The sequence below is a fragment of the Falco punctatus genome (assembly GCF_963210335.1).
Source record: "Falco punctatus genome assembly, chromosome: 12".
NCBI classification, from domain to species: domain Eukaryota; kingdom Metazoa; phylum Chordata; class Aves; order Falconiformes; family Falconidae; genus Falco; species Falco punctatus.
Genome location: NC_137592.1, coordinates 12,647,425 through 12,662,477, shown reverse-complemented (window position 1 = coordinate 12,662,477; position 15,053 = coordinate 12,647,425). Strand labels below are relative to the sequence as shown.

General features: G+C 35.2%; 1 protein-coding gene across 1 annotated transcript in view; it reads right to left on the bottom strand.

The window, feature by feature from the left end:
* Positions 1 to 15,053, bottom strand: part of TTC27 (tetratricopeptide repeat domain 27) — a 126,233-nt gene that overhangs the window by 100,988 nt on the left and 10,192 nt on the right. The window contains exons 4-6 of the mRNA XM_080408147.1: positions 8,384 to 8,524; positions 5,512 to 5,614; positions 962 to 1,126 (exon numbers count right to left, since the gene is read on the bottom strand). Of these exons, the coding sequence (XP_080264273.1) occupies positions 962 to 1,126; positions 5,512 to 5,614; positions 8,384 to 8,524 (409 nt within the window). The remainder of the gene's footprint in view (positions 1 to 961; positions 1,127 to 5,511; positions 5,615 to 8,383; positions 8,525 to 15,053) is intronic.

Below are 15,053 nucleotides of genomic sequence, written 5' to 3'. Positions count from 1 at the left end.
AAAGCTTTGAAAAAATGAGCAAGGAGTTCCAGAAAAGTTGCTGGATTACTTTTCATGGGTGTTTTCAGGTATTTTGTTTGTTGTTTTAAATTAAAATATTAATCTGATTTGGGATATAAGCAGGGGTAGCTGCAGCTCCAATCTCAATATAAAGGAACAGCTAATGACATGCAGTGGTGTCATAGGTAAAGAGATTGCAAGTTTCAGTTCCATAGTGCCCTCCACTATTAAGTCTATGGAATTAACTGTATCAAGGTTTTGGCATTTCTACTTAGGCACAAAAGTTCTCACACAGGAAAGGTGTGCATTTTATATCATTTTGATTACCTAGCAGGACCGGCTTGACCAAATGGTCCCACATCTATACATTTAATTTTAAATGAATTTGCAAGTGCAGCAATCTGATCTGCCTGACTCCAAAGCTTCTGAAAGGGTACTTATAAAGTCTCCATAGTGATTGAGTCCTTTATATTTCTCTTCATCAGAAATTTGACTTTTCTACTTACTTCCTGTGATAACAACAGTCCTGGAAGTGACTTTTAAACGCTATTTACATGGAGTATATCTAGGCAAGTGGCATAAAAGGTGAAAGGCTGCAACAAATTATCAGGCAGACTTATTTATAAGGGTCTCCAAACAAACAAACAAAATTATTCATCATGACCCCAACTAGTTTCAGGATTCCCGTAACAGAGACAACTAGACCTAGAATCTGGTATGGAACACAAGAAAGAAGGATTGTAATACCACATCTGCTTAGACACCCATATTTGGGATGATATTGTAACTAGATGGCATACTTCCAAGCAATGCTACTTCTTAGAAGACATGTAAGTCCTACCCACTAAAAGTCAAGATTTTTCAAAATACAGTTCTTTTTTACTTGGATATGTAAAAACCCCAACAAGCCGTTAGTTTGGTCCAACCAACAATCCTCATGGACTGTACAAGCAAAACTTACCTGTAAGATTAATCTGAAGTTTTGTTATGTCTTTAGCCGTATTGAAACATTGTTTAGCTTTTTTATACTCGTAATAATACAAAAATGTATAGGCACACTCAAGATGGAACTGAACTGCTAAGTGCCAGCTTTCACCACCTGTGAACAAAGTTTCTGCTTCTGTCACTGCAAATTAAGAAAAAGAAAAGCTATCAGGATACAGTCCAGGTGTATGATATTTTAAAAATACATTTAAAATACCAGGAGAGAAAATCTGTAATGCTTAAAGCAGACCTGTTGTTCTTTATACCTCCACACATTTTAAAAAAAATAATCTACAGTCGGTGTACCAAAGATAAACACTATTTAAAGTATTTTTCAACTTTTATATCTAGGGATTACTACTAGAATAAGTTTAGTATTCACTTATATTTTACAGCAAAACTGAGTTGGGATATATTACCTTTGCAGGAATTAAACAACTCTAATTGTCTTGGACCTGCTAAAGAACATAGGAACTCAGAATACAGGAATATTGAAGAAATACCCTCCCCTTAAGTAGCAGGCTTCCAATGAGAAAGTGTCACCAGCAGACTGAGCTCTAAACGGGAACTTAGAACTCTCGAGCGGGTTTTTGTTTGGTTGCTTTTTGTTTGGACCAGGGTGTAGGTGGGTGGGTGTTGCTTGGGGTTTTTTATATTTACTGATTTGCTCAGTGCTAAAATCATGTTCTCCATCCAAACAGGAGAAAATACCTTGGTAAATAAATCTGAAATCCTTAGGAAAGAAGATCTGTTTGTCTTTTTTTTTCATCCAGCATAAAAGCATTTGTAATGCTTATATATTTAAATTCTATCTACCAACATACAGTAAATGACAAAAGAATATTATTGTATAGTAAAATACAGAGCATTAGGTTGAAAACAATGTGAATTATTCCTAAATGGAAGTGGGTTTTTTTGCTTCAGGCTTTATTTAGTTGGCAAGAAAATATTACATAATAGAGTTCTTTAAAAGCTCACATCATCATAGCACATAAAAAGGTTAACATAGATGCTGTGTTGCTTAATGGATGCTTCGTTTTTCAAATGTGTTTATTAAGACTAGTAAAAACATCTTACTATATGAAAAACTAGTATTATCAAGGATTTATTTTAACGTTTTTATCTGACTTTTTAATTTAGAGATTGGCAGTCAACTCTAGCCTGAACAGATTTTATTGTTTAAACCTCCTAGGCTTCCCCCCCCATTTGTTAATTCTCAAAATCTTTCAATTAATATAGAAAGCTGTGACATCTGAACATATTTTTACACCACTTTTTTAGTTCAGCAAATAAGAATTTGCATGGATAAATACTGCCTAGTAACTTCACTTTTTTCAAAGTCTGAATTTAGAGATTTTGTTTAATGAAAGCAAATTAGTAATTTAAAAATATTGCTCCGATGGCTTGCAGCTAAAGTAGGATAGAGAATGTGCAGGTACACCTGTGGAAACCACACAAAAATGCAGCTTTAGAACAGAATGATTTTGAATCAATTTCAAATAATAAAAAAACAGGTTATAGTCTATAATCATACATTACCACTTGATTTTCCACAGCTAGTAAGTTTCAGTGATCTGAATACAAAATTACTTGTGCTAAAACTGTATATATACACTGCTTTAACAAACTAAAGAGATACATTGAGAAGCAGTCTTACCACTGCCTATCTAGAGATCATGTACAGTGCTAATCCCAAAACTTGGTAAGTGAACCTTTGTAGACAGCTTCACATCATTGCTAGTATTGTTGTGGTGGCACAGAAGCACTGATGACCCAAACTTAAGACAGCCCTCTGGCACCCCATACCATGTTTGGCACAGAGCCAAGTGGATGGAAAACTGCAGTGAGCTCTGTTGGTTTCATACCAACTGCTGCTTCAGACCAGCAGGGAATCACTGCAGCTGTCTTTTATTCAGGTGATTATGTTGACCTTACACTTGAGAACAATGTATTTTAAACAGAAAACATAATTTCTCTTGAATTTTAAGGTCTTTTTTCTCTAGTAATTAAGACAAAGTTTTCTAGTCAAGTTGATTCAGAACAAGCAAGTGGGTTTTTCAAGCCCTAATCAAAGACTTTTTAAAGGTTTATTAAATACTTCTTTTATGGAATATGAAGGTACTTGTTTGAAATACCAGATGGCTTTAATTAGAAAGTAAATAAACAGATGCAGCAAAAACTGCCTGGAAAACCTCACTAAGTTCAAACATACTTTACATCATCTTCTCTTAAAACCATATCCAAGAGTCTCAAAACAGTTCACTGAAAACTAACAACTTAGTATCTGTGCATATGCAGCAGCATCCTCTACACAGATGAGGGCTGCACAAACTACTGTATCTCTACACAGTACCATCTAGTCAATTTTAATTAATTTTATATTACTTTCAGTTTTGTTCCAAGTTTTTAGGTATTTCCAAGAAGAAATAGTCACATAAATGTGCTACAAATTTCTCTATTAGAGAATGTATCTACTTAGCAGAACCCAAAAGTGTTTTGATGTGCTCCCCATTCTCTGGAGTTAACATAATAAAACTATTCTGTCAAACAAGAATTGCAAGACTCAGAGCTGCAAAACCACTGGCATGTAAATATCTTTGATGCTGGGCATCTATGGAACACACACTCAGAACAACAACAAAAAATTACCTAGAAATGAGCAGAAGACTATTTACAGTTTCTAAGCTTTTTTCAAAAAATATTATAAACATCTCCTTAACCTTTCTTACCTGAATAAAGCACACCAGCACTCATTTCATAATATAAAATGTATAGATATTTTAGGTAAATATTTAGAAAATATACCATTCTGGAAGTATTGTAAAACCTAACACAAATATTCAAAATAAGCAACAAATAAAAATAAGCAACAACAGTTTTGTCTCAGAAAGATTACGCCTAACCATCAAACTAAAGAAAATAACCCTCTCTGGATCAGTTAACCACCTCTATGCAACTATTTCTAAAAAGACTATGAGAAGTAGGTATGAGATTAGCTTTTACAACATATCTTGGAATTCCCATTTTAAGGAATTTTTATTTTAAATACAAGCATATAAACAGGCTAAACTTGTAAAACTAACGCACTACACCGACAACACCCATTTTTGAAGTAAAACTCAATTTCCTATAATTTCATTTGGAAATGAAAAATGCAACTTAGATTTCATTCTTTGCACCTTTTGAAGTCCAACCCCCATTCCCCAGTCCTTAGCCTATAAATTAACACGTCAACAAATTTATCGTGATGTGCTTAAATTACGCCTGTCAATTACTTTCTAGCATGTGAGTCAAATCAGCAACACTTCCAACTTTCCAAGAACTAGAAATTTTAAAGTTACAGACTAAAGAATAAGTAAACTTTAACCTTAAGATTCTCATACCTGTGCAAGATAACTCTAGAATTTAGTTCAAAACTCTCTAATAGAGTACAAAAATTCCAAACCAACCAAAAATAGTTTACATGAATTGCAACAAAATCCTTCCACTCCAGTCCTTTTAGCATCCAGTAAGAGCACTGTCAGTTTCTTCTTCACTGCAGAGACCAAATAAAATCCTCTGCTCAGTTTCATTACTGTACTATCATTTTTGTTGCCCGTTTGGAAGTTCTTGAAGGAGCAAAATCCACTTCATATTTTACATATAATTTGCATGGCCTGAACCTCCATATGGTTCAGATCAAAAAAGCTCCATTAAGGTGTAGTAGGAGGGGAGAGACTTGAAACTTTGGCATTTAAGATTGCCAAAGGCGGCAATCAAATATATCAAAACAAAACACATACGACAATTCATCTCTAGATGCAACAGAAAATTCCTTAAATGTAATTGGCTGAAAATTTCAGGTTTGTGAAGTTAAATGAAGAATCTTTAGCTAATTAATTGCAGAGGGGAAAATGTACATAAAAGCTTGCCTCCTTTTCCCCGCTATACCAGTTGCTGTAGCAAATGACATTGACAGTCTATATAAAGAGTTTATTCGTCTTAGAAAAAAAACCCAAGCAATATAATTACATTTTACATTTTAACTTTCTCCCTTATGCTTTTGTAAACATCAATATATATATTACATAATTTAGTTTTAATGTTGTCTATTTTCTCTATGTATAATGCACAGAGGTAACAAATCTCAAAACTCAGGTGGCAATAGAGAAAAAAGGAAAAAAAGTTTATCTGAAGATACAGAAGAACAAGGGCATTCCCTTTTTCAACCCAAATGAGCTCTTTAAAGAAGGAATAAAACCTACAGAATGGATTCAAGTGAACTTGTGATAAGTTAACAGTTCTAAGCACAGGGGAAGAAAACCTTTGTCTACAATCACATATTCCCATTTTCATCTTGAAGGCCAAAAATAGTACGTGCCGTACAAGTGCATGTCAATTTAAGTGAATTCTGTTCCGTCTCTACTCTCTGTAGTTACATAAGCATCTGATAAGCATCACTTTGTGAGAGTTGTGTCTACAAGTTCCCCTCCTCCATACCTTACAACTCATGCTGTAGGTCAATAAACCAAGTAATTAGAAATGTACCTTGTTCTATACAGGTCTGGGCAAGAGTAAATAGCTCAGGTGATCTCTCCTCTAACAACTGCTGGTGAATATTCACACATCTTAGAGTCCACCAAGATAATGTCTGAAAGAAAATAGGGATATTTCAAGTTAATAACAAGTATAGATCCTTTCTAAAACAGGAAAAAATGTAAGGGGCCTTAAAACACAGTTTTTGTAAACTATTTGATTCTGATTTCTAAAAAAAAATACAACCCTATCCAAAATAGCTGTTCTAAAGAGTGAGCACTAACCTAGCTTAAAGATGAACATAGTCGAGCAGCTCTACAGTGCTCTAAGTCTGATGGGCTTTTTCTGTTAATGTCTCTAGCTGCTCTTTGAATCCTGCAAGTCTTTAGGACAACACTATGGTAAGAAACTCTGTGAACAGAAACGAAGCTAAATACTTGTGTGTGCTTATTTTGGAGCAGCCACTTACTACTTTGATTTCATATCTCCTAATTCCTATAACAGAAAGGGAGAGAAAGAAAAAAAAAAGGCAGCAGAAACCCCCCTGCTTCTTACTTATCTTCTTTCGCATCACATTCATGATTTTAATAGACAGCCACAATCTCACTCCTCACTATTCAGTATTTCTGGTCATCAAATGATGTCTTTCTATGCAATTTTTCCTGTTCTGTTTAATCTTATCTTATTTCTTTGGGTGGGGGTAGAAAGGTGACTGAGAATGGTAGAAAAGGACCAGAACTGCTCATGAGAGCACCTTACAATTATGACTGAAAGTATTAATGTTTGTATGTGGAATTTCTGAAGGGCTAATACCTTACTGAACTAATTAATCATTCTATAGCAGAGCTGAATCACAGCTCAGGAAATACCCGATTTTAGAAAGCTGGGTACACAAAACAAGTTTCCCAGCATATCTTATTCCTCTCTAGCTGCACCAGGTGGAAATGCATGGCAATGCTAACTGATAATATAATATTATATTTTCAAAATTATACTGCAGATTATAATCTGTGAACATATGGCACAACTCTACACAGGCTGTAATGATTTCTAGTTATTCTGCTGCTGTTAGCATGCTGATGATTTTCTATGAAACAGATGTTTAAATGCTTCTGAGAGGCACCCATCTTCTGAACATTTTATACAGGTATGCTTATATCAGACCAACCTAAGGGCTGTACAGTATTCAAGCATAAACATCTAAACCAATCACATGTAGTTGACTGTAACGTCCCTAGAAAGGAACCATCAAAAAGAATAATAGCATCTATTTCAAAAAGCAATGAAAGATTACTTTTGATATCAAGTTGAACAGAGTAAAAGCACACAAACAGATTTTTAGAAAAGGTCAAATCCCAATATTTCATCACTTATTAGAAACCTAAAGCAATTTAAGTAAGTTTCAAATTACTTCAGATTTATACAATCAAGTACTCATTTTCCCACACAACTGAGTATCCAACTTAATGACATAGCTTCCTGAGGCCTGATGCTTCCCACTTAGAAATGTTAGAATCAGAGAGAACATACTTATATAGTTTCAGGTAAGCCAGTTGAGCTTTCTACAATATTTTATTGGCAATATTAGATTTTTGGGAGCCAAGTTAAGAATTTTTGGATGATTTTTAAGCATTTAATCTTCCATGTACAATAGCATTTTTTAATAAAGCAGGGCTTTATGAATCCTTTAGATAATACCTTTTGAATTATTTTATCCTGTTTAAAATTTATTTGCACTGAACTTAAAGAAGCAGAAGTATTAAAAGACTTCTCTTGAATCAAGCTGAGATGAGAAAGAATGACAAGCTTTAATTGCTACACTGACCTGTTGATGAAAGTAGTTTTTATCAGTTGTTGCCTTTGAACTCCTATCCAAACTTGACGTAGCCACAAGTAGTTGAACCTCCACTGGGCAGAAGGCAGCCCCCCATTATGTCAGTCTGAAGGGAGGCAGCAAGGGAATTCTTTATACCAGGTACATTTTCTGCCTCCCTGACTGACCCAATTGCTGAAATTCAACAGCACTCATCTGTGAATAACAGGGAAAATGATGGAAGAGCTTGGCTTCCAGAAACGCAGTACAGCCAATATCTCCCACATAGTTTAATTCATCACTTATACAAAGACCCAGCTGGGAATGGATGTTGTCAGCCAAGCATAAAGAGGAACCATGTGGCATTTTGATCTCCAGCCAAATTCTGTTCGAATGGAATGCAATAAAGAGAAGTTGCTGCTGTGAAAAGTCCCCCAGTTCCAGAGAGTCCTGCTACCAACCAGCCTGATGCTAAACTACAAAGGAGGTAGAGACAAAAACGCTCTCAAGAAGAGGTTCATCGTATCTTCTTATTTTTAATGTACAAGCATAACAGAGAATTAAGGTAGCCTCCACGTGGATGCTTGCAGAAGAAGTAGAAGACAATGACAAACGAAAGAGAGGACTTCCTTAACATCTAGAACTCATGGCTTAGAATTCATACAGTAATGGTTAACAGTATCTCAAAGCCTCTTAAAAAGGACATAATATATGTATGCTGCATTATAGGGTATTCCTCACCTCACCTCCCCCTCCGCCCCCCAAATATTGTCACAAAATATGAGTCTTTTAAAAAAGTTGCTTCCTATTAATTGTTTTAATTTTTCCAGGTAATGAAGGCACCTTTCTTCTCTTTTGGGGAAGAAGTGAGAAAAGACCTTACGCTTAAGAAAAAGATACTTATGTTTAATTGTAATCACTTTGTCTGAACTGTTTCTTAGCGGGGAAAAAACTCAGAGCTACAGAAAAAGAAATGGAAGTTACACTGATTCAATGAGGTATGTAGAAAAGAATGAAAGAACCAATTAACGAGTAGCTGGCAGTCATAATCATTAGTCACATGTTTCTTACCTGAAGAGATGCAAGTTTGTGTCTTGAATTCACAAGGATTATCCTGGCTATAAGCAGCAAAATAGGATGAGAAGTCAAAGTATAGACTGATTCACCATCTAGAACCAGTGTCTTCAGAACAGCTGCACGCAGCATTTTTGGCTGAAAGAAGAATGAGAGAAATGACAAGTTTCAGGAAACATAAGTAAGTTTATAAACAAATAATGTAATATAGAACTAGGAAAAATAACTATTCATGTATTTAAGGAAAGAGTCTGCTCAAAACATTAAAACAAAGTAAATCACAGTCTCGTAGAGTCTCAACCTTTTATCAAAGTCATGGTGAATTCTGCCTTGTTTCTTGCTGTCCTGATACACCACATCAACATGATCTGAAAGGCTCTGATTTCCTCACACCTGAAATGCATACGTCCAGTCAACACTATCCCCAAACACATTCCAGTAATATAATCCTTCCCATGATCTAAGGAGAAGAGCTTCTGGTAAATCTATGCCATTCAAATTTTAATCACACAAATAAAATAACTTGTTAATTAAATTAATCCTACAGCACTCAAATACACTAAATATTCCTCCAGCGATGTCAATATATGCTATCTTCTTCTGTCCCCAGAGGGAGTTTCCTGTCAGAATGGCATCAGGGTAGCAATATTAGAGCTATTCTTCCTTTTGTCAAATAAATAAAAACCTCTCCCTGCTTTGGATGCTTTTTGTATGATGTTGTCTACAGTAATTCTTTTACTTAATGGGCTTGAGGTAGCTCTCCAGGGAATCTGTCTCTCAATGGTGACTGTCAGATGACAGTCACCTATTCTTCTCTCCCTTTTAGTGCAATGAAAGCATTCAGGCACTTTATCTTCAGGCTCAGGGAGATGTCAGTTCATCAGTTTATTCCTGGTTCTCATATGGCAGGTTTCCTTTGCAAACTAAAAAAAGCAGGGCTTTTGTTTTCATTTGGTGTGAAAGGGGCAAGGAAAGGGAAAGGAAGGGAAAGAGAAGACAAAAAGGTTAAATGACAGCTTTCATTGAAGTCACTTGCCTGAGAGATTCTTATTCAGGCTACACAATCAGGATAGAGGTTATCTGAATCACATTTCAGGTTTTTAAACTAAATGAATAATGTAATTCCTAAGTTATTTGAAAGTCTTTTCAATGCCTTTACCAACAGGTTACATTGAAGACAAAATGTGTTAAGTCACATTACTCCCCTAGTTCACTTTTTAATAACAAAGTAATCTTCAGTCCTTTTATTCCTGATTTGCTTAGGTTTGTTGGTTATTTATTTTGCATTAACACCAAAAATACTTTTACTCTGTAGACAGTAACTTCGAACTTTATTTACTCAAAGTGGAATTATTGCACGACATCACTGCAGTCATTTCAATCTCACCATGGAAAAAAAAGCTTACAATAGTCTGACAAAGCACTTGAGAATAAAGGAAGGAAACTGCCAAGTGGAAGTATACTAGATCTCTTCCACCTCTAGCGATTCAGAAAGCAACAGCCTTATCAACACCTCTATTCTGATTTTGAGAGGGAAAGTCACCATTCAGTACTGTTAAAGATTAATTTTTTAAATCTACACACACATGTAACAGGATACAATATAATTTTAAGTCTAACAAACTTTTTTCTCATCTGCTCCTTTTTGATTCTTTCTACAAAGCAGACTGCACTTAAAATACTCAGTTAGAAAGCAAAAAAAGCTATAAGCTTTCTCAGAGAATAATTTTCTAAAACAGCCATGCTATGCTATAGTAGCCTACACTTGCTTAAGCACTGTAGCAACCATTTAATCTCAAATTCACATTTCAAGTCAGAGGAAGACTAGAGAGGTCAGTCTGGCTAATGCAACATTACAAAGAAAGTAACGAGGGAGGGAGAAAGGAGAGATGATGACATTTCACAGCCTTGACAATAAGCCAACAAGCCTCAGAGCCAAAGAACTGCTATCTTCTATTTTAACAAATCCATGTTCGTCTCCATGAAGCAAATCTCATACAAGAAAGCAGACTCCTTTTATTTTAGCTGAGAAAGCCTAAACCAGTATTCATTCTTCCAGCTTCTGCTCTAAGACTGCATCAGTTCAGAATTCTAACAACAGAATTTACTGCCCAAAGGTAGTCTTTAAGATAAGAGAACAGCTAGATATAAAAGGTAGACATTTAAGCTTATACAGCTTCAAGGGCCAAAAAAGAAGGAATCAAGTCCACAAAAATCCCTAAAACAATGGCTAAGAGTAAAAAGAGTTTATCTTCTTGTACTTAAACACTTAAATATTCAAAGCGTCAAATCTCATATAGCTCAAAAATTTCACAAATATCAAAATAAGCACAGCCCAAGAATTGCTAACACAACGTTCCTGACCTAGTAAACCTAGGTTAGATTGTTCAGTCTTTCCATTATTCACCAGACTTGCCAACAAAATGTGTAATTATTTTATTTGGGAATAATTTTCTTAGCACACAGAAATATTTACTAGATAATTACTTTGAACATATGCTGAGAAATGTCTGAGTTAATCATCAAGTTACTGTTGGACCCGCAGGTGGTTCCAGTCAACCACCTCTGGACTAAATAAGACACATGAACCTCAATTCACTCTAAACACATCTCTGAAACACAGCCGGTTATGTACTAACATCCAAACAGTAACTTAATGGCTACTGTTAAGTAACAACTACTAAAGCCCTAAATCAACAGCAAGCTGGACATTCCTCTTGGCTATTTCAGTTTTCACAGTATTTCAAAAGTATTTCCCAGCACAACTGTTACCACTTGAGTAATCATGATAATTGGAAGAAAGCTTCTGCCATTCACATTCAATAGCTCTGAGAATCGAGAGTATGAGAACTTTAGTTTAGGGGCTTCATCATGTTTTCTTTCTAATGATAGTGACTACAGGCCAAGTGAGCATTTGGTATGCTTTTACTTATGCATATGGAACTGCCATGAACTGGCCCTTCCTAATATTTCATCAGCTCTTTCTCAGTCTTGGGGATCCTATCCCTAAATCTAAAAAGGTAAGTGCAGACATACAGAAAAGCAGAAAAAGCCAGACTAAAGCCTTGGGAAAACTTAATTAAAAAGTGGAAGTGGGGGAAAAGAAACAAACTATCAAATAAGGAATCTGTATGTGGCTACTATGCCTTATGTACTGGGCTTCTCTGATTTAAAACAGTACAAAAACTACTACACAATTCAGCATTTGGTTAAACTAAGGTGATTTATCTTCCACAACAATGGAGGCTGTACCAAGGTTACCAGCCAAAGATCTGGTACTTTGGAACAGAATTCACTCTTTACTGTAAACTTTAGCCAGGAGTAAAAATGGTTTTGTTTGTAACTGGTTTTCTCTCTAACTTTCTACAAAGGTGGTAAGACTACAGTGAAGGCTGTCTCTAGTTTCATGATCCAAACCAGCAACAGGTAACCCATTCAGAGCTGAGTTGCAGACTGAAGTTCATAACTGTGAGCTAGTGTAAGCAAGTCTTCCCTGAGAGTGCTATATGTAGAAGTACTTAGATATGAACGCTCTTGCTCATATTCATAATGAGCATGACTTTGCTCCATTTTTAAGGGAATATCTTCCAAGTGGCTGCACTAAGAATCTCCCTTCTTTTCTATATTCATAGCAAGGGAATGTAGGGCAAGACTGTAGGCTACTTTAGCATATTATCCCTGCTTACAAGACAGAGTCTCCACATTCAGCCTTTATCATCCATTCTTACTTCCCCACAAGAGGAAAAAATTTGCAAAATCTTTAAAGCCTGTATTTGGCTAGCCACTGGCATTCAAACAGCGTACTACTCAGCCTAAAATTCACCTAAAATTCAACTCTTTCTTTTTTCTGGCTAGTATATGTTAATGGAAGCCAAGCATCTGGGTCTGGAAAAAAGAATCCCCAACAGATTGAATTAACATAGCTCAGGAATCATACTGGATTTGAGACAGTGGTACTATATAGTACATTGGTGGTTTTCATATGAATTATGAACGTGGATATTAATATCAATAGAAGCGTGTTAATATTTCTGTCTCTTCCAGCAAAAGAATCAAATAATCCATAAAAGAAGCAGTAAAACAAGTATTGAAAAAGAACTATTCAAATGCATTACAAAAATCATTTGGAATCAACCTGGAAGTTACAAAAAGGCCAGCAGGAACTGCTGATGTATGTTTTTGGAGGATACCTACCAGTTATTAACATGTATTGTCAATTCACATATTGGCATCTTCTTCCAGATGGAGCTTCTCACTGTTACTAAATATGTGCTACTTGTGAATACAAAATCAAACAATAACAATTCAAGCACCTTGTCCTCACAACTTTCTTACAGTCATCACTGGTCTTCATTAGTCCTACTACAGTTTTGTCCATGTCATCTACTGAAAATAGTGAACTTAATTATGTAAGTGAATACACAGAAACTCTGAAACTTAAGGCAGAATGAAAACGTTCTAAATTCAACAGTGTGTACCTTTTTTTCCCTTACAGGCAAAGAGACAGCAACAGTTCTTTAACACACACAAAGAGCCCATTACTATATTCCACTTATTGTAAGCACTTAGCTCATTAAAAATGTTTTAGTCTAATCCCAGCAAGTTTAAACCCAGAACTGCTAATCCATTTTAACTGAAATTCAGTTCTTTTTAACTTCCTTTAAAACAATCCACTTATTAAAAAAACTCAAGGTAGCATCAGTCAGACTATTAACTGGTACAGTAAAGTCTCAAAGTTATTCTAGAAAACTGAAAGATACCTAATAACTAAAACACTAGTTGGTTTTCTGTTTAGAAATTACTGAACTGCTTTATGCATGGACTCAAAAGAGAAAAGCACAAGCCAGTTCAGCAGGACATAAGAAGAAATCCTAAAAGAGTACATGAACTTAACTGTAATTTACAGAGAAGGCTGGAACCAATTTGGGGGATGGGAAATAACACATACATACTCATGAATATTGTTCATGGAAGACATCCAAGAGGCCCCTACCAGCAACTCATCTAAAAGAGGCTATTATATTTGTTCTTTACTGAAATTAATTATAGTCTCATGCAGTCTTAATGCACTCATAGGAAATTGATGATGCATTCGGAAGTTATCTGGGAGCAGAAATGAAATTACGTCATTGACCCAGAGGTGAAACTTTCAAAGGATAGAAATGGCAGCAGTTATATAGGCTGAAGACATAAATTTAAGACTAGTCCAATAAAGTGTTCTGAAAATAATAACAATAGTTTTGAAATTATTCCTGAAATAAATGAGACCTTTTAAGGCTGAATGTTAGTGACATTACTTAGATCAAGCTAAAAGAAACATAAATACATAATTTTTTAACCTTGACATGGGAAAAGATCATTTTAGTCTCAAAACCTGAAAAATGGGAGGTCTATTTAAAAAGGGTCTGTATTAGTCTTGATGACAGAATATGGAAGATTACTACAGATGGAGAAAGTCAGTGCTATATTTTTAACCCACTTTTTCTGAATGTGCAGGAGAGGAAAGCTGGATTAATGCAAGCTTAAAACCGCCAGTTTATCAAAACGTTCATTTTTACAGAGTGTTGATATACTAAGAATCCTTGAAAAGAAAAGGAAGTACACAAAGCTAATTCAAAACATACAAAAGCTTTTGAATTAAGACATTTAATAAAGAAAAGGCCACAATGTTCTGTTTTAGCACATAAACATTTAGTGCTTTTGGGAAAAAAAAACCACCAAACCACTACCCTTTCAGAAGATGATAATATAGCTGGCAGTAATATAAATAAAGGTAGACTTCTGCCTGAATGCAAAAATAGCTACACCTGGCAGCAATATCGAAGTCTGATGCAGTACTCTTTAGAAATCAAGTATGCTCAAGTCTGTTTTCCTTTATAATCTCTTGCCTATTTAGTTTCTGGAATACCACCTCTATGTAAGCAAACATCTTTCAATACATTACATTCACTGCCACAGCAGAAACATATCAGAAGCTAAACAAGAGACATGTATTCCCTTATTCAACAGGCAATTAGTATCTCATTCTTCCACTAAGACAGTAAATGGGATGATCAATAGAAATGATGAACATTGAGTTTTACAGGTCTGAACTCTGTCAGTGACAGCAATTCTGACTACCATCTTGGGCTGCAGCCTCTGTGTTAGACTGCACCCTGCGCATATACACTACCTTAGAATATTAAAGAGTTCTTCAATATACAGAACCCACAGATTATAAGAATATTTTGATATTGTAATCTTAAAGATTATAAACATATTTATATGGAGAATGGAATAAATTAGTTTGTATTTCTTTTTTTTTTAGTATTATATATAAAGGCTAGTTGAACTAATTTCCCCCTCAGAAATAGCATAATTTAAAATTCCTTCTTTTTTGACACCCCAGGTTTAGGACACTTTGTTTCCACTGTTAATTATTTAGTCATCAGAAAATGAGATCTGAATTTCTAGTATCAAAAATTTTGCAAAAAATAAGCCTATATACACACCATGTCAGACCTAAAAGATAAACCAAACTGATAAACATGTATTTAAAAAAAAGGGGGAGAGATACTGTATCTGAATTAGTTATTTAGAGATACAACCTTGCAAACAAACCTAGGGCAGGACTTCATGAATTAGGGAATTCTTGCAAAAACATGCCAGGATAATGCAACACAGATTC